We start from the raw sequence: 20816 nt of genomic DNA, 5'->3' as shown, positions 1-20816 counted from the left end.
TAAATCACTCATTAGGAGTACACTAGATTACGGTTGCATTTGTTATAACGCAGCAAGCAAAACTACCTTAAAAAAGCTTAAGAGTATTCAAACTACAGCTTTGAGATTAGCACTTGGTCCCACTAGTAGTCTACAAGTGCTAGCTAAAGAGCCACCTCTAAACATAAGGCGAAACAATTATCATTAAACTTCTTCTTCTTCTTCTTCTACGGCACTACAGCCCAAAATGAGCCTTGGCCTCCTTTATTTTTTGCCTCCACCCTTGTCTGTCTGTGGCTGCTCTTCTCCATACACGGACTCCTAAAAGTGCTTGTGCGTCGCTGCTTACTGTGTCTTCCCAGCGCTTTCTTGGCTTTCCAACTGGTCTCTTTCCCTGCATTCTGGCGTTCAGTGCTCGTTTTGGTAGCCTATCCTCTCCTATTCGTATCACATGTCCGGCCCATTGCAATCTTTGTATTCTACAAAGATCATACAAAGATCATTAAACTACATTGCCAAAATTTCAACTCAAAAACAACATCCTCTTTTCTCTCAAATTTTCCAACCTGGCATCCTCTCTTTTAAAAAGACAACAAACTATATACCTTCAATAGAAAGAATGAAACTCACAAATTTTAACACGGATCAGCTAAGTCTATTGCTGCTGCTGCTTACTATTCTGGTATATTCTTCAGAAAATCGCTATTGATTAGAGAGTATCTGATGTCACGTGTATTGACAAACGTTAATGCCTGGAGGTTAGAAAAGAGTTCAGTGGAGAATATGAGGTTTTGGGAAGGGAGCTAATGGGAACTGTTCTAGTTATCTGTTGTGAAAGCCGCTCCTACTCTGTTTGCAGGATGTAATCATTAAAACCATTTAATATTTCATGTGCTTTCTATTTGAAAATTATGGCTGGTATGTCTCATTTCTTTAATGCAGAAAGATTTTTGTTACAATCATGGAGAGCTATAGTCCATGGTAGCATGTCTTGGCTGACTTCTGAAATATTGTAAGTGGCTAAGTAAAAGCCTTAACTTTTTTCAAACGAGGAACACGATTAAGTTCGTCGTTATTACAGATTCACTTAATGCGTTATTGAAATTAAAGCAAATTTATACAACAAATTTCATTATACAAGCAATAAAAAATGAATTAGAAACACTTCATTCCATAGGAAATAACACAGCTTTCATTTGGGTCCCATCGCACATCACACACTGGAATGTAGAAAAATGAAAAAGCAGATCAACTAGCAACAACAAGCCGTATCAACTTAGAAGATACTACAACAATTACAAAATATCCATATAGTGAAATGAAACATGTGATTAAAGTTCATTGCCATAACATTTGGCAAAATTACTGGGAAAATTCAGCAGCCAAATTAAACCCAATATGCCCAGAGGTGAACAACTCTTTGAATAACCCCACAAGTGGACGAGATCAAGTAACTATAATCCGTTTAAGAATTGGTCATACTGGTATCACACACAAATTTTTAATCAGTTAAGATCCATCACCAATTTTTAACAACTGCTCCATTTTATTGACAGTGAAACACTTCCTGCTTGACTGCCCATGTTTCCAAAATCAAAAAAAAAATGCATGGAATTTCAGACGACCTCAAATCCATCCTGACAGATAAAAATTTAAATGTATTAAATTATTTAAATTGTTTTATACTATTTAATGTACATAATCATATTAAAACTATTGTGTTTGTCATCCCCCTAATAAAACTGCGTGGTTGATGTGGAATAAGTGTTTTAAATAAAAAAAAGTAATAAAAACAGATTTGCTTGTATAATTGTGTTCATTTAACTAAATAAGAAGATCACTTTTATCCACATTATTAAATTAATTGAAGTGGAGTATGCACACATCTTTATCTTTTGTAAGCGTTTTTACAGTCCTCCTAATGCAAACCGAAATTAAACCGTACAACAAGCCTTCCTTTGTTCAAACAACTATCTTTGTTTCTTCTTAATTCATTAGCCTTTCGTAGAAACAGTATCGCTACTTGCGGATATAAGGCTTATTCTCCGAAGACCACTTCCGCCCCTGAATAGAGCTACCTAACATTACGTGAATGGCTGAATCCCAGCTAGTTTCCTTCTTTTTATTTCTATAATTAAAATGGCCACAGTTCGTTTCACTAATTAGCGATTTCGTGGTCTTATTTAAATGAAACTCTTTCCCTAAGCACACCGCGAAAAAACCACCAGTGGAAAAACGTATTTATTTTTGAGAGAGCGCCTTAATTTTGTTTGCTCGGTCACTCTCGAGACTGCTTCTTTCCCCTGGCTTGGGCTTTTCTTTCGCTACACTCAGCTTATGAAGTGGTCGCAACAAAAACCTTCAAAAACACTCGATTTTGCGGTTCATTTCGCTGTTTAACTTAACTGGATAATACAGGATTGGATCGCAGAATTCCTTTACTATAAATGACTAACTCTTTTACCTAAATATGTTCTATTTCGCATTTAACTAAAAGTTATTTCCTAAAGTTTGACAGCATGTGACTGAGCATCACGAAGACAAGAAAACAACTCGTTAACATTCTATAGTTTATTTTTATGAACGAGAGAGTAATTAGCATAATTTTAACTGGTAGCTCCGACCACTCCATGGGCGTGCTCAAGATTAATTGAAAAATTACTTTGAATAATTGTAAAAAATAAATGAATTATTTCAGTGTTATAAAGTGTTATGTGTATGTAAACAAAAGTGACCTCTTTTATCACACACTATATTAGAACTCATTAGAACACATTTTTTTTAATTTTTAAAAATTACAAAAGAGAAAAAGAGTTTTTAAAACCGTCTAAGGTATGTTAAATAGATGAATAAAAATATTAATATAAAACTTACAGCTACTTGTTACAAATCCAAATCAGATTCAGAAGATGAACTTTCAGAACCAAGATTTATAATAACTGGCTCGATCATTTTATCAGTAATATTGTCCAGCTTCCACATTTTTCCTCTTCTTTAATAGTGTGATTTACTGCCTTTTCCCAGTTTTCAGGTTTTACATTATTTACGGCCTCCAAAAACAACTGTTTAACATCATGAATTTTAAAAGTGGTATTTTTTCTTGAAACTTCACTCTTTATCTGTGCCCATACCAGTTCAATCGGGTTTAATTCACAATGATATGGTGGGGATCTGAGTACTGTCATTCCACGATTTTTGGCAATTTCATCAATTTCGTATTTTTTAAATTTTTCTTTATGAAGGGCACACAACGAATAAAGTTCCTTTCTTATAGATCCGGGATGGTACGTAATATTTTTTGAACTCAGTCAATTCTGCAAGTCTTTTTTTAACCACTTGGTTGTGGGCAGGCCTTCTATAAGTCTGGAGTGATAACTTGCATTATCCATTACTATTACACAGTTCTTAGGAAGAAGATCTATCATTTGTTCGAACCATTCTTGAAAGACATCAGCGTTCATGTCTTCATGGTAGTCACCGGTACGAGTTGATTTAAAAGTTAATAAACCACCTTCAACAAAACCGTCTGAACTGCCAATGTGTACTATTATCAGCCTGCGTCCCTTTCCTGATGGTGGGTTTAAACCAGTAGATAAGTTATTTACAAAAGCGTGCCTTTGACTTGTAACAGTTTCATCCTGCCAAAATTTATTTGGTGTATGACCCTCGTTGATCCATGTTTCATCAAGATAAAATATTTTTCTTTTTTGGTTTCTCATTTCCTTTATGGTTCTTAGAAAATGTCTTCTCCATATGACAATATCGCTTCTTTCTAATAAAATAGACTTTATGAGATTCTTTTTCCAGCGGAAGCCTATTTCTTTTAAAAGTTTCCATAACGTACTTCGACTCATTTCTGGGTAATCCTTATCATCTCGAACTGAGACAAGAACTTTATCCAATGTTGGAAATTCTTGTCTAAAGAAGAATTCATGCACTTTCCGTCGAAGTCCTTCTTTAAAATGATATTCTATTTGAAATTTTGGTTTCCCTGGAGCATTACGTGGCATTTGAAAACTACCACATTTCTCTTCTTTAATAACTCTGTAAATCGTAGATTTCCCAACACCAAGTGTACTGCTAACTAACTCAACGGTCTCATCAACACTTTCACATAAACGTTTGTCTGTAAATGATTTAAAACAATTTTGAATACGCCACTTGGACCTTCCTATATACAAAATGGAAAAACCCACTATCACATTTTCTGTGGAATAAGTTTAGAAGGAAATTATCTACTCAATTACTGTCGTAGATTCCTGGAATTAAAGAATTAAATGTTTGATTGTTGAAACCCTTACTTCGTGGAATGCACTCATTTCAGATAAAATAAAACGTTTTATTTTATCCAAAGAATTAAACTTTAGTTAGCAAATATTCAAAGAATTAAACTTTATTTTGCAAATAGATAAAATAAAACGTTTTATTTTATCTAAAGAATTAAACTTTATTTTGCAAATAGGTAGGTACTTATTAAACTTTTATTGGTTATATATAACCAATAAAATAAACATCTTACATTTCTTGCAAATTCATTAGTACCTGTTAACCTCCATCACTCCGACACTGGCAACCTTATTTAGGGATTAGTAACCCTCACAACTATTGTATTCTATTCTGCTCCAACCTTTATACCTGGTGGTCATACTCAATTTAAAATTGTTTTCCTATATACTTCTGTAAACTTGTTGACAAATATCTGTTTTTCATTGAGTCACCCGTATCAACAGTTTAGGGATTTGCATACATAATTTATTGTTTTATTACTCTCTCATACATAAAAATACACTATAGGAGCAATGACTTACCTGATGGAGAAAAATTTGAAATTCGCAATATTTTGTATCGAATGCGTGAAAACAATCAACATGTCAGTTTAGATATTTTACTGGCCAAAATAAGAAAAAGACAAGTTTCTAAAATAAAAGGACTAGCCTTTGGCAAGAAAGATTTGGGATTTAAATTCAAAAAATAAGATTACATAGGTTACTATTATGCGAAAGCAGTAGTTAAGTGTGGTTTACAAAAGAATTAAATTTTTGAGAGAATATACTAGACTTAAATCCACATTTGTGTACACTTAGATGAGACATGGATATTTGCAAAGGGTGGAATTAAAAGAATTTGGCAGGATGACAGCATAAAATCAATAAAACACACAGATAGCAAAGGCAAAAGACACATAATTCTTCATAAAGGAGGGAAAAAAAGCTTTATAGAAAACGCAGATTTGATTTTTTCTTCAAAATCAAAAGCTGCTGATTACCATGAAAACATTAATGCAGCTATGTTTGTTAAATGGCTTGAGCAGAAACTGTTACCTAGTCTGAGTGAACCATCAGTTATAGTTTTAGATAATGCACCTTACCACTCAAATCAGAGTTACTGGAAATTTCGAAACATAATGAAAAAACAACAGTTTATATAGTTGACCCAAATTTACTGTATCAAGTAATGGGCATCAAGTACTACGGTTACCGCCGTATCACTGCCAGTTTAATCCCATCGAACACATCTGGGGTATATGTAAAACATATTAAGATAATCACGTTGGATGCAGTAGATACAGTGACGATGCAGTCAGGGAAATGTGGCAAGAAGCTCTTACAACTGCAACTCCAGAAATATGAGCCAAAACTGTAAATAAATGTGAACAATTAATAGAAGAGTGGTGGATCCGGGAAAATAAGATTAGTGAAATTAATCCAGTGATTATAGATTTACATAATGATAGCGGTAGCGAAGTCAGTAAGTTTTTAATTTATGTACATTACTCAAATGTTAGATAACAATACGATGTATCCGCTTTAGCATTAATTTTATTTAACATATTTTGGCCCTTTTTGATTCTCCAACACTGACCCATGATTTTCATACCTGTTCGGTATATAATCCATGGATTTGTATTGTTATTTATGTGTGAACAGGATGGATTCTTTGAAAAATAATCTAAACCCACATTTCAACAGGAGAGGAAATTATTTTGGGTGATTTCAGTTTAACCACTTTACCCACTATTTGCAGATTAGTGAAGATTTGTATCCGTAATAAACTACCAGTTACAAACAGATAACGTTTAAGAAATAACATGGACACCAGGCAAGAATTAGAAGAACTTAACGTATCATAAAAAAAATTAACAACTCAATTACCAACCATTATTCCATACCGTCTTTATTAACATTCCCAACACATCGTTTACTAGACAAAATTGAAGAATTTCACATCGAATACCAACTAGTTTTTATAACACTCATTTAGCAATAAGATTCCCTATCTTTCAGCTGTTCATTGTATAGAAGAAATCGGCAACTGCGCTCGCTAGCAACGTGTGATCGATTTGGTCATCGACCTGTATTCAACTGAGAAAAAGAAGTAGAAGAAACAGGGGCATTCTTAACCGGGCACGATGCTGAATTCGTTTGCGATGAGTCATTCATAAAAAATGGGATGATCTTTTAGCTAACTACTGGGTATTATATTATAACATTAGATTTCGTTGAGATGGTCTGTTTAATTTGATTTCGTTGAAGAAGACAGATAATTGAGCCAGATTTTTAGGTCAGTAGTGAACTACTTTAAGTAGTTAATGGTTTTTTGTAGATGCTGAATGAAAAGCTAAAAAGAATAACTATATAGTATATAATACTTTGTTTACTCGAAGCATCTGAATGTTATTTGCGCATCATTAATAATAAGAATGCTTTTCATTTAATAAAATAAAGCAATTCTTTTGATAGTTCTTTTGTTTTATAAATGTGGAATTATTTATGGTAAACTGTACTTCTTGTTCTTAGTTTGGACATCAAACTTTTCTTTTCAAGGGCGTTCTATAGGTACTTCTTCGTTCTTTCGGTCTGTAATCTAGTACATATATGTTTACTTAGCTACTTATGCTGGTTTTGCATAGCATATTATGTTTACCTGGCTTGCTGTTGACCACATCTAGCAATAAACATCTAATAGAAAAAATAGAAAAAAAATTAGATAGAAAAAGTTAGACTGGTGCGGTCATCTAAAGAAGAATCTAATCTGGAAGAAATCTATTTGGCCTTTCCAATTACTACCTGAATTTATTTATTATTAGTTTCTCAAGAAAAAGATTATTTTATTGGCGTAGCAAGTCGTAGGTACCTATACCTGCTTTTAAGGGTCTAATTATTTTGTCAGTTTCCAAATATTTGTTTAAAGTCAGCGTTGTATCATGTTTAACATTTTAGAAGTGTTTGGGATATATTACATTTAAATATGTCTATAATTTAAATATCGCGCTTGGATAAAGTGTCTTCGCGAGTTAAAGCTAAGTGGAGACAAAGTATTTTGCAAGGTCTGTTCCAAAAGTGTGAGTTACATTCGTTTCTTAAATGAGGAACTAACAAACAAAAGCATCATGTCCCACAAGAAGGCCAGGCAGATATAGACTCCTACTGGACCAGAATCAAGGAAGACATTGAAGCGGCAGCGAAAGATAAAATAGGAACAGAAATGATGGACTCAGACAAGGGGATGCTCTGGCTTGCCTCCTATTTAATATTGCCTTAGAAAAGGCAGTCCGAGATACACGAATTAGGGATGGCGGTACTATTTACAATAGATCGATACAAGTCTAAGCATATGCTGATGACATTGACATATATGGTTATGTTGTGTTGCATATATTCCGCTCTCTAGTAATCAACAATCATTTAAATAAAAAATTTTACGCTAAAATACATAAAGACGGAAAATATTCTATTGTAAACAGAATAAAAATTGATAAAAAGAACAAATAAATAAATGATTTATATCTCGTTAACAAGCTTGTACACTCGATGAGGCCAGAAAACAGTGAAAGTAAGAGTTATTTACCGGCAGAAATTTTCTAAATTCCTCCTTTCAGGTAGTAGAAAATGCCAAGGATTGCAATCGAGGACTTTCGTCGTAATGATTAATAGATTTATTAGGAGAATAAACAAGATCGAACAGGTGCACGCAATCCAGCCTCGTTTAGTTCTAATAGATTTTTGTATTTTTATTTTCTTGCTGAGGTCATAAACGAATCGAGATTAGTAGGTTACGCTCGTTATAATACGTAAGGTTCGAAGGAACGTTTGGATCGTGAGAAATTATATTTATTTTGTTAAATATACCGAGAACACGAACTATTTCGACAATGTTGAAGAAAAAGATCCGGTTAGATCGCCACAAGATAAGATTAACACAAAGGAATCCAAGTACATAGTAAATCAAAAGAGAAGCCTGAAAGAACCGGTCAATAGGGGAGACCGGGGAGAGTTCGGACACAGGGAGACATCGGACACATTTGAATTTCGCACATTTTTGAAGATGCACTGTTGTCATTTGGTAAACACAACCTTATTTGTACATAATTATAGGTTATGTATTGACAGCTGTGATTTCGGTCGTAGTCACAGAGTTATCTATTGTGAAGTGTTTTGTCGAGTTTTGTTCTAAAAATATCGGTGCAATCCAGAAGATATATTTTAAAATACATAGACTTACCACGTATAAAACTTTGGTGCTGTAATCTACTATACTTATTTCATTAATTTGCGTTTATGTTGTTGCCATATTTAGGTAAGTTTTTTTATAAACCCATTGTATTACCAATGTTTGCATTAGGGGAGAGTTCGGACACAGTGTCCGAACTCTCCCCTGTGTGTCCGAAGTCTCCCCTGATCTGTAGTTATTCTATTTTTCTCTTACAGCTCATAATGCCCCGTACATATACAAGGGTAACAGAACGACAATTTTCTGCAGACACTATGAAAAATGCCACATCAGAGGTGCTTGACGGCAAATTGAGCATTCGGAATAGCGCCAAAACCTACGGCGTTCCTAAATCTAGTCTTCTAGATTACATAAAGAAAGCTAGAGCTGTGGGTATAGACAACGTAACATTCTCTCCAAATTTCAAGCAATCTCAAGTGTTTACCGATATAATGGAAAAAATGCTTGAAAAATATTTATTAGATTGTTCTTCCATGTTTCATGGACTAACGCCTAAAGCTGCAAGACGTTTAGCTTTTGAATTTGCCAAGAAAAACCATGTTAAAATGCCTACTACATGGAGCGAAAATGAAGAAGCTGGAACAGACTGGTTTTCAGGTTTCATGAAACGTCATCCTGTACTATCTATTAGAACACCTGAAGCCACTAGTCTCGCTAGAATGACGAGTTTTAACAAAGTTACTGTTGAGACGTTTCAAAATAAATTAGAAGAAGTTTTACGTCGTCATTCTTTTGGATCTTCAGCGATTTTCAATTTAGATGAAGTGAGTCAATTAACAATTTTGTTTAGTTATTTTGATAATTAATATCACTTATTTTTTAGACTGGGGTTACTACAGTTCAGCGTGTACCTAAAATAATTGGAAGAAAAGGTCAACATCAAATAGGGCAGGTGACCTCACGTGAACGTGGAGAATTAGTTACACAAGTGGGCATAATTTCTGCTGATGGAAAAGCATTGCCTCCTATATGGGTATTCCCACGGCAACGTTTTGATGAAAACCGCATGATGAAAGGGGTTCCTCAAGTTGCTTTAGGATTAGTATCTCCTTCAGGATGGATGACAAGTGATAATTTTTTGAAAGTACTTAAACATGTCAAAAATACACTCTGCTCTGATACTAATAAAATTTTACTAATCATGGATAACCACGAGTCCCATCTCTCAGTGGAGGGACTTGATTACTGCAAAGAAAATGGAATTACTGTTTTGACACTACCACCTCATACTTCTAATAAGTTACAACCTTTGGACCGAACAGTGTTTGGTCCTTTCAAAAAGTTTTTTAATGATGGTGCTAATTCCTGGATGTTGTCTAATCCTGGTCAGACACTTTCTATATATGACTTGCCTGCTATTTGTTCTTCTGCTTGGGACAGAGCTGCCAATCCAGTTAATATTAAAAGTGGTTTCAAGTGTACAGGTATTTGGCCTTTTGACAGGAATATATTCGGAGAAGAAGAGTTCTTATCTTCTTACGTGACAGATAGACCAATGCCTACTACAGAACCGGAACTCGGAAAAAGAGATTTTGATAGCTTGTCCAAACCGGGGCCAAGCAAAGTTTTAGTTTCTCCGAGTCACTCAACTTCTCCAAACATCATTTCTCCAGAAATGGTTAGACCGTTTCCCAAGGCGCCAGAACGTAAAACATCAAATAGAGGGAGGCCTAAGGGCAAATGTATCATTGCCACGGATACTCCAGAAAAAGACGAAATTGCCAACAGGAAACTAAAACGATCTGTTACAAGGAAAGTAAATCCTAAAAAAAGACAGAAAGTCACTAAAAAAATTGTTGAAACATCTTCTTCTTCTTCCTCTGAAGACATAATGAGCAATGAAAAATCCTTTGACTTCATAGAGCAAGATGACGAAGTGGATACAGAAGAAACAAATATTGCAAATGGTCAGTTTATAATTGCCAGAGTTTATGGAAAAACACCAGCTACATTTCGGCACTATGTTGCAGAAATTCAGGAAAAACAGATAAAAGGATACGACGTAAAATTTTATAAAAAACATGCCACTTCTAATCGGTTTATCTCCACTGAAGAAGATGCTTTTGTTATATTTGAAGACATAAAATGTATTTTACCGAAGCCCTTGAAAGATACACGTCAAAGATATGAAAATATGATCTATTTTAATACAGATTTAGAAGATTATTCATTGCATTAATTTTTTAATATCTAAACATGTCTATTTTTTTTAAATACATTTTTATAAGTAACATATGTTGTACTGTCCGAAGTCTCCCAGTACTGTCCGAAGTCTCCCAGTTCCTAGTCCGAAGTCTCCCCGTTTCTGGGGAGACTTCGGACAAATGACCCCCTGCAATATTTTTTTATTTTTGTTGTTAATTTATTGATTTGATATATTCTGCTCTTGATTGGTTATGCCTGAACCTTGGAAGCTTAAGTTAACTACTTTAAAAGGTAAATATATCAATACACTTTTCTAATAAAAATTAATTTTTAAAAATGGTCCGAACTCTCCCCGGTCTCCCCTACACTCGGCAATGAAGATTAACAAAGAACTAATATGTAGTATAAAAATTTTCTCACTGTTGTTTCTTACTTTTAGCCATAACCTCATATTCTTGAAGCTTCGAATTCTTCTTCTAGTTCCTTTGCTTTTTGAAGTTATACTTCTATACGCGCGCTCTACGTTGGAAATTTGTATGGGAGTGAATCTGTGAAATCATTACATATGTAAGATAGAGAGTAAGAGAGAGACAGAAGATATATTTTCTCTCTCTTCCTCTCTCGAATATAAAAATGTTTCTTTTATATATAATTTAATATTATATATATTATATATTATTATACATATATTATTATACATATAATAAAATATTTATTAATATTATTATTTATGTGATATGTTTTGTATTATTTATTAAATGTTCATAATTAGATTAGTCTTTTGTATTTCAAAATAATAATCTCAATAAATCACTGTATGATCCAGAACTGTCAATTTTGAAATACGTTTGTGTTATGTCCTCTGTAGTATAGTAGTCAGTATCCCCGCCTGTCACGCGGGAGACCGGGGTTCGATTCCCAGTCGGGGAGGACTTTTTTATTAATATTAATATTAAATGGATATTGCATTTTAATTTGTATTGTATTATTATATGGAATTATTTGGCACTGTATTGTAGTGTATTTTTTTATGTATATTATTGTCATTTTTAAATACTTATGAATATTGCAGTTTAATTTGTATTGTATTATTAGATTAATAACAAAATAAACAATGAACTTTACTGCAGAGTATGTGTAAAAAAATTTTTGCAGTCAACTCCTTTCATACATATATGAAAATAAAAATATACATTTTCATCAAAATATTGATTCAATTCTTCATTGTTAGTAAGTCATTATTAATTCTGTTTCTCTTTCTGCTATGTCTTACCTATAGAATTACATATGTAATGATTGTGCAGATTGACTCCCAAATAAATTTGTAACGGCGAATGCGTGTATAGAAGTGTAACTTCCACCGGCAGTCCCACCGGACTACCACACCCGTTTTTTCATTTAGGTTTCAGTATACATGTGGAATAATTATTAAAAGAACAAACCAAACTTAAAACTTTTCGATTGTGAGTCTAGTACTTAACGAGTCTGCGTTAAAATATTAGAAATATTTTTTTTTATTTTGATAGCACTTACGAGTTGTTAGTGGCTTTTACTGCCACTAGTAACGAACCTACACCGTTAAAACCCCATACAAACATTAGCACATGTTTCATTTAACGCCAATGCGTAGGCTGCATTATTCATTTACGCCATTACAAATTGCTACATTGTATTTCCTAACCATTACCATATATTCCACTCTCACACTTAAACTTCTGCTAGATGGCGCTCCTTCGACTTTATGTTCAATTGTTTTCTTCGTAAAAACATAGTGGATGGATTTTATAAAGGTCGTAATCGTAAAGATGACATACAGTAAAATATACACGTACAATTGTTGAAGTTTTAAGGTTCCGTGTCTTGTCTTTTCGGGTTTTATTGTGGGGTGGATGGTAAAAAATCGTCTGCGGAGAGACGCGAGTATGTAGTCCGATGCAACGAAGTTTTGGGGACGTTGACACGGTAATGCAAGCGGATGAGGTATTTAAAGTGAGCTGAATGAACATAGTTAATTAACTACACATTTTTAAATATTGCTAAGTTAATATTTTGCCAAAAATTGGTTTATTCGATCAGGAGTAAACCAATATATTTTTAGTAAAGCAAATATTACCCAAATTGTCTTAGTGTCACACATCTTTTTTTTTTTATTTCTTTAGTATTTTTATCGATTAAAAAAATGAAAGTTTTGGTAAAATTATTTAAGAAATCGTCAATGTAATTTATAGATATCTAAACAGTGATCCCAATTTTGAAAACAGAGGTTTCCATTTACGTAGTCATAATTACATATTCTCATGAACTTTTCTCATGAAATTAACCAATTAAATGTTCGAAATGACCTCCCGTGACCTCCATACAATAATACAGTATATTTTCAGTCTCTTCGTACATTTGAAAATACCTCCGGTGTCAATAATTGGCATTCTGTCACAATTCTTTGTCGCAACTCTGCAAGATCTGCACGCGAAGTGGCGTATATTTTTGATTTTAGGTATTCCCACAAAAAATCCAAAGGCGATAGATCCGGTGATCTGGCCGGCTACTCTATTGGACCCATTCTGCCAATCCAATGCCCTGGAAAACGTTGATTCAAAAATTTTCTTCCGCGTATATCATAATGTGGGGGTGCACCGCCCTGTTGGAAAGTCAGTTCATTCTCTAAAAGATTATTATCAGATTTCAATGTATCAGTGATGAGCGGATTAATAACGTCTTCTAACAAATTGTATGACACAGAACATGCAGCACCTTCAATCAAAAAATTTATAGGTATCAGTCGAGCCAAAAGAATAATGATAACTCAAGGCAAACAAACTGCCGGGGAAAGTAAAATCTTGTATAAAACAGAGGTATTTTATAGAAATATTGACTTTTCTAAAAAGTTTTCAAGTTTAATTCAATCACAGAAAAAACTAAGTAACATAGTACTGCGGGAATTGCCAATGAAGCATGCTGTTAAGAAAAAAAATTGGATGGCTTATCAAAATTGTTAGTTAGTTTATCAGGCAAAGAATGGGCATTAGATCCAGAGTTAACTTGGTTATATCCAATTTTGAAAGAGCAGTAAAAAGACCAGACCTGCCATCAATGTGAAGATGCAGAAGAATATTGCTGTCTTCTGGAGGTCGACATACTTATATGTAATATGATTTTTTTTTACTATATTGTATTTCAAACACGCAGAAATGCATTTTAAGTTCATATATTTTTTTAATAATTTAGAGACAATCAAACTACCTCTACATTTTGTCATTTAAAGACAACTAAAAGGCGTTTTGTCCATCAATATATATTTTTTAACTAATGAAGCTTGTTGAAACTTATAAATGGGATAAATTGATAATAAAAAAGTACATTTTATTCATATTTTGTGTTTTTATTTTAACTTTATTTGTGCGATATGAAAGTCTGCTCCTCATATTATATCTTATTGCTATTGATTGCATATGTTTCATTTTTAATGTAAATTTCAACACTGCCAAACACCAATATTTGGTTCTGTCAAACTCATTTGAGGTTATCTTCATCGGGACCAAAAAATGTGAAAAATCGTCTTCGCATAAATCTTCAGCAATAAATTACCTAATTCATTCTTTGCAGTTCACTTTTCTAGTTTCATCATTTTTGGCCGATATCTCGATTTTTCCTTAGGTAAGCTTAGCGTTAGGGAATGATGGGGTAGTTTTTCGTGATTGGTCAATTAATCAGTTATCAGAAATTAATTAGTAATAAATACGCCGCCAAGATTGTCCCTGTCGCTCTTTTCCTTGCCGAGATATAGCTATGGCGATGATAGCCTTACCGTAAATTTAGCATACCCACTGTTTCTAAGGGTGCGTTCATTACGGAGACCATGGCATGGTATCCTCGCCTAGAGCATAGCACTGACAGTGAACTGAAGTGAATTTATTTTACGTGGCGATGATAATATAATACCATCTGAATACCATCCTATGGTCCGATCGAGGGTCGGCGCCTCGTTATAAACGCACACTCAGAAATAGCTACAGCTACAGCAATAAATTTTTTCTTTCCGCAATAAATTATAGTCTTGGTCTGAATTTGGACTTACACGTCACTTTACCGACATGACATATTAGATAGGTCGGTGCAACATTATAAAAAACTACTTTCTACCGAAGTTGAAGACAAAAATACGCCACTTCCAGGAGCAAGAAACAATACACCAATAGAACTTCCTTCAATTCAACCAGTATGGGCCACAATAAACATCTAAAAAATAACAAAACTCCAAGAAGAGACGGTATACCTGCCGAACTTATTAAATGTGGGGATAATAGTACTGGAATTGTTTGTTTGTTACACAAAAGGGTGATCAATTGGAATGCAGAAGAGATGAAAGGTCAGCAGCATTGCTTTGCCAAATTCAATACAAAATTGCTGCTAAGGGAACGACTGAAAGACAAAATACCACTTGTGTTATTTACATAATTGCAGACAAGGTAAATGACCAAAATGTCAAATTAAAAATGTCTTACTATTGGTGTCATATCGTATATTAGCCCCATCTCTTAAAAAGAGCAAATTGCCTTGAAAATATCTTCCGCTTTTGTCGTTATTGTCAATAAAGGGTTTATTTTCCAAGAATAATTTCAAATAACGAAATTTTGTTATTTGAAATATGAAATTTATTGAAAACCAATATTATTTGGACCTCTAATAAGGTTTCGTACGTTGTTCATCTATCACCCTTAATATAAATCAAGATATTCTACACAACATGCATGTTCTTAAATAAATCTAAGTTTAAACTAACCTTTAACGTTTGTCGATGTCCACAATGTCTACACGAATAAGAAAAGAAGTCCAAGACAGGCATTATCCTCAAACTATCACAACTGCTGCTATATTCGTCCACTAATTTCCTATAATTCACTCTAATGGACGGTGTACTTTTACTAAGTCTCCCCATCATCAGAAAAGCACAATTTTAAGAAAAATCCGCCTGAGCAATCCCTATCACATTCTTAAGAGAACAGATGAAACATTCACTACATAAAAACTCACTGAGACGATCACTAGTCTTTTAATGGCTTGTTTAAAGGTGTACGAAAAATTTTACTAAATTGTATGTACATACAACGTGGCTATTTTATGTATTCATTAAATAATTGAACAGTTACATATTTCCTCCAATAACACAACAAACTCAGCAAGACAAGCTAAAACTACAATGCAGTTCAACCACAACACTTTCTGGTTAGTCGCTATTGTGTATATTGTCACTTAACCATCTCTGCGCGAGTAGCTATTTTTGACTATTTTCGATAAAATCTTACCGAATCGATATCACCAAACGGTGGTGTGGTAAGAACTGAAGAGATGGTGTAAATCGAGTAGGTTGTAGTTGGTTTGCCAGCCGTGTAGTGCGGGTCAGGTACTCAAGAGCTACGACCGGACTGGCACATTCCGTAATTTATGAATTTATTAACGTTTCATTCATTCTTCAATGTGAGTTTAGTAATTTTACGAAGTCGTTCAGAGTTTGAAAAAACTGCGTTTAAAGCACGATTTAAAATGATATTTTTTTGTCAATTTTGTCCAAATTTGTTTATTTTCAAATGTGCCTCAGAATCAAACGGATACATATGAAAAACGACAATCACAATGGACAAGGATTTTGAATGTTGGAAAGTGGAAGGTTTAAGTTCCACGCAGTTCATACACGCAGTAAAACAGTTGGAAGAACTTGGAATGGACATTATGGCATGGACACTAAACAAAGGAATAGACAGGGTGGCAATTTTCTTTATTGGAAAGCAGACAGGAAAACACGAATTCTGCATAGGTTTCGTGGTCCGAGAAGAATACTTAGGGTTATAAGTTTTATGCCCATCAGTAAGGGTACTTTGAGGTAAAATATCTCAAGTATATCTGAACATGCTCCGACAGAAGATACAGAGGAAAACATCAAAGATGACTTTTATGAGAGAGAACGCTGAAGAGAATCCCAAAATAAGATACGCAAATAATGTGTGAAGACTAAGACCGACAATAGAACAACACGTTGTCCACGATGTCTCAAACGATAATGGACAAAGTCAAAGACTGAAGCATCGGCTAACAATATGCTTTAAAATCTACTATTTTTAACATAAACATAAAACATTTATAAACAGACTTGGATCTGGTTGATGTGGTTTTGTGTTTAAATAAAAAAAGACTTGGATCTCTAATGACTCCACATGAAACAAAATTCACCACGTAATTGTCGATGCCAAACATGAAAGTAATGTTCTGAATGTAAGGTACCTAAGAGGAGTAGGTGGAAATACAGATCATTACCTAATGAGATCAAAAATCAGGTTGAGAATATCATTAGAAAAACTTAAAACGAACGAAGCATTGGGACAGTGGAAAATAAAAAAAATGCAAAATGAGGAACTCCGAGAAATTTACGTAGAGAAAATGAAACATCTAAATATGGTAGACCAGAGCAATGATGTCGGAAGGACATGGTAACAAATGGAAATATCAAATACAGAGACGGAACTAATAATAGAAAAAATCATGACGAGAACGAGGAAATGGTTTGATAAAGAATGCCAAAAAAATCTACAACACAGACAGAAAAAGCGAAACATTATGCTTAAACAATGTTTAAAATTGTTTCAAAATATTTTTTTTCTATGTACCTATTTGTAAATTCTTAACCCTAAGTTTTAATTTGACTAGACGGCAACCCTGTAAGCCCTAGGCAAAGTTGTTAGACTTGTAGCCCTAGGCAAAGTCAAGATTCAACTGCGTGTCTGCAATCAGGAAAAAATAAGGATGAATTAATAATCAACGAAGAGGAGCTGCTTCAAATATTGAAACAATTTTTAAAAAATTTACTAAGTATACACCAAAAGAAAAAAATGAAGAGGATATATAGCTTGGGGTGGACCTATCGGTAGAGGATACAAAAGTAGACGAAACATTAAAAGCAATTAACAAATTGAAGAACGCAAAAGCTCCAGACTCCGACAATATACCAGCCGAATTCCTTAAGTACAGAGAAAAAACTTTACATACACAACTACATAAACTAATAACACTTATATGGAATGAAGAGCAAATACCAACAAAAAGGCACGAACGATTAATAATCCATATCCATAAAAAGGGAGACAAAACTGAGTGCTCTAATTACAGATACATCTCCCTGCTTCACCTTCTTCTTAAGATGCCTTCTCCATTACTGAAGGTTGGCTATAATTACAGCAAATTGCTCTCTATCTTGAGCTGTTCTTAGTATCGAATGTGTGTCCATGCCTGTCCAGTCTCTTAAATTCTTCAACCAGGAGCATTTTCTTCTTCCTGGACCTCTTCTTCCTTCCAGTTTCCCTTCCATTATAAGTCGTAGGAAGTTGTATTTTTCTCCTCTTTAAATATGTCCGAGATAACTCGTTTTTCTGTTTTTTACAATATTTAGGAGTTCTCTCTCAGTACCCATTCTTCTTAGCACCTCGTTGTTGGTCACGTGCTCTGTCCAAGAGATCTTCAGCATCCTTCGAAAAACCCACATCTCAAAGGCTTCTATTGCTTCATACGGTATACAAAATCTTCTGGAGCATCCTATTCAGTAGGCTAACAGCTTGTGTAGAAAATTTCGTAGGAGAATACCTATGCCAGATTTAGAAAAAATTGGTCGACCATACATATATTAGATTTTTACTCTAAAGTAGTTAGTAATGACTGAAATTTTTGACTGGCAAGTATAGCTTCAAGTAATTATTAGGCTTATCAAATGGCTGTGAATGAGAAAGTTATATATCATATTACCATGCTGAAGCATTAAGTCGTTTGAAACTCACAGAACTTTTGTAGGCAGAGCAGCCTTTCTATATTTAATTGGCATGGTTTTCCGTGATAATTTGTTGTCAGTAAAGACTGACTTTGTTAATTTGTTGTAATGATATGAAAGGTTTATTACAGTTAAGTATTTTAAACATATTACTTTTAGTTTTAGCTTTATCAGGACCCAACTATATCAGAAATACATCGTCCTCATATAATTTTAGTTCCAACACTGATTTGACGTTGTATATTTCCATCGTGCGTTCAACCCTTGTAAATAATCCGCAAACCTATCGAATGATTTTGCTGTCATTCTAGTTTGCAATACTTTTAATAAATATTGTTGATAGACAGTCTCAATTTTTTCAAAATCTATTCTGACAATTAGGAATCCTTTTCCCTACATTTTTTATCATCTTAGTGAGCAGGTTAACAGCAGCCATATCAGCACTGGCTGCATTTCTAAATCAAGAAGAAGATTCCATTCTTGCGTAGAAGAAAAAAAATTCATTCTAGTTCAATTTTTAACCAGTCTTTTATTGGCACTTGTTTCAACGTATTTTGGAGACACTTAATGATGGTAAACCAGATTTGTAGTTTCTAGCAGAGTTAGAAACTAGTCCAATAATCCAATAATGGAACCTGCATAATTACCTTTTAACCATGAAACCATGAACTCTACCAACTGTTCAAGAGACACCGATCTTAAAATTCGTTAAACTTCAGAGACTTCGTTGGGCTGGTCATGTAGTAAGAATGGAGACAGAAAGATTGCCGAAAAGAGCCCTTGATCGTAAAATGCAGGGCGCAAGACCAAAAGGAAGGCCACGGAAAAGATGGGAGGATGAAGTGGCAGCGGACGCGCAAAATTTGCTAGACGTGAGAACCTGGAGAAGATCGGCGCGGGACCGACAAGGTTGGAGGCATAGTTTGGAGGAGGCCAAGGACCGATTTGGGCTGTAGCGCCATTGGAGAGAGAGATAATTACCTTTCTAACTAGAAATGTTCTAGATGTTTTAAAATCAATGTGAAGAACTATGGAAACCGTCAATCGCTTATATTTTGTTTACTCAAATCATGAAGAAACATGTAAAAGATTTCTTCCACGAATTTTGCTAACGAAACAAATTTATTTATGTCACATATATATTAAATCTAATACTATCTAATATTCGAAATTTAACCATTCACCACTATGGATATAATAAGTGCACATTACTTAACATACACACACAAAAACCGTATGTGAATATAATTCATTTTTTTCTATCTCTATCACAACACACCACTAGCTTTTAGTTTATAACTCACACTCTAACTCGACTGCATGCATCTCCATCTAGTTATACAAGATTTTTGAAATAACGATCCTACGTACCTAAAAATATTACTTTTCACAACAATTTCTTCACCCAAAGTATCATTTTATTTGTAGTGGTAACTTTATTTTTATACTGTGGAAGTCGTAGTTTCTCTTACATTTATATTTCACATAATTTCTCAATCAACTTTTGTTTATTTGGCACTTTATCACTAGGTCAAATTTATTCATCATCAACTCACCAAACGATTTTACAAATCAGTTAGATACGTCCCTGATTTCTTCATTTAACCATGGAATGCCGTCTGAAGAGACACCGAAGACAACCGAACTTATACTACTTCCCTCTCTTTCATATTCTTCAGTTACGTCGCTCGCCATCTTCATTTCACATGTTACATACTTTCTCGACAGGCTGTAACAACTTTTGGCAATATTACCGATTAAAGTCACAATCTGATACAATATTCATGTCAACGTTCCTAACAAAAACAATCCAGAATGTGACGTAATTTACATCTTTGCTGGAGTAAACTGCAGTGAAGAATACATGGGTTTTTAAGGTATTTCGTGAGTTTTGTGCAAAAACTGTTAGTAGAGCAGGTGTTTGGCGCTGTTCTTTAATTTGAAATGGAACCGCCGTCTCCGCTTTTGATTTACAGGTGCATTATCGAATTAAACTAATGAAGAGAGCCACATAAAAAGAAGAAAGACGAGAACTATTGTAAAAAGTTGCAATTTGCGATCGGAGCCGAGAGAAGAAAGACATTTAACGGTATAATGGCTTCTCGTTTTAGTGAAGAATATTTGTAGCGAACGAGAAATTCGCGCAAACAAACTATCCCTCATTGATTATATTTCCTTTTAGTTTGTTTATTTATCATTGTTTACTTCATTACTGCATAATTTTATAAATGCATTAGGGATATTTGCTTTTTTCCTATTTCTTTTAATTTACTTGATAATAAAAATTCCCACTGTTTTGTATCACATAAATCCAAACGGTTGAACTGTGTCTAAATTTTGATGAACATTTCTCTTGTTTTTGTACAGTGGC

General features: G+C 34.1%; 1 protein-coding gene across 3 annotated transcripts in view; it reads right to left on the bottom strand.

Annotated features, from left to right (window-relative positions):
* Positions 1 to 20816, bottom strand: part of LOC140435297 (EGFR adapter protein-like) — a 651983-nt gene that overhangs the window by 185198 nt on the left and 445969 nt on the right. Inside the window, exon 1 of one of the 3 annotated variants that reach the window (XM_072524128.1) lies at positions 15416 to 15977. The exons of 1 other annotated variant lie outside the window; for it this stretch is intronic. In XM_072524128.1, coding sequence (XP_072380229.1) covers positions 15416 to 15574 — 159 coding nt within the window. In that variant the 5' untranslated portion in view covers positions 15575 to 15977. Of the gene's footprint in view, positions 1 to 15415; positions 15978 to 20816 lie in introns of those variants that run through there. One more of the 3 variants, XM_072524133.1, reaches the window with a different exon arrangement.

Source organism: Diabrotica undecimpunctata, chromosome 2 (assembly GCF_040954645.1).
Source record: "Diabrotica undecimpunctata isolate CICGRU chromosome 2, icDiaUnde3, whole genome shotgun sequence".
Lineage (NCBI taxonomy): Eukaryota > Metazoa > Arthropoda > Insecta > Coleoptera > Chrysomelidae > Diabrotica > Diabrotica undecimpunctata.
This window is presented reverse-complemented; position numbering and strand designations above follow the sequence as displayed.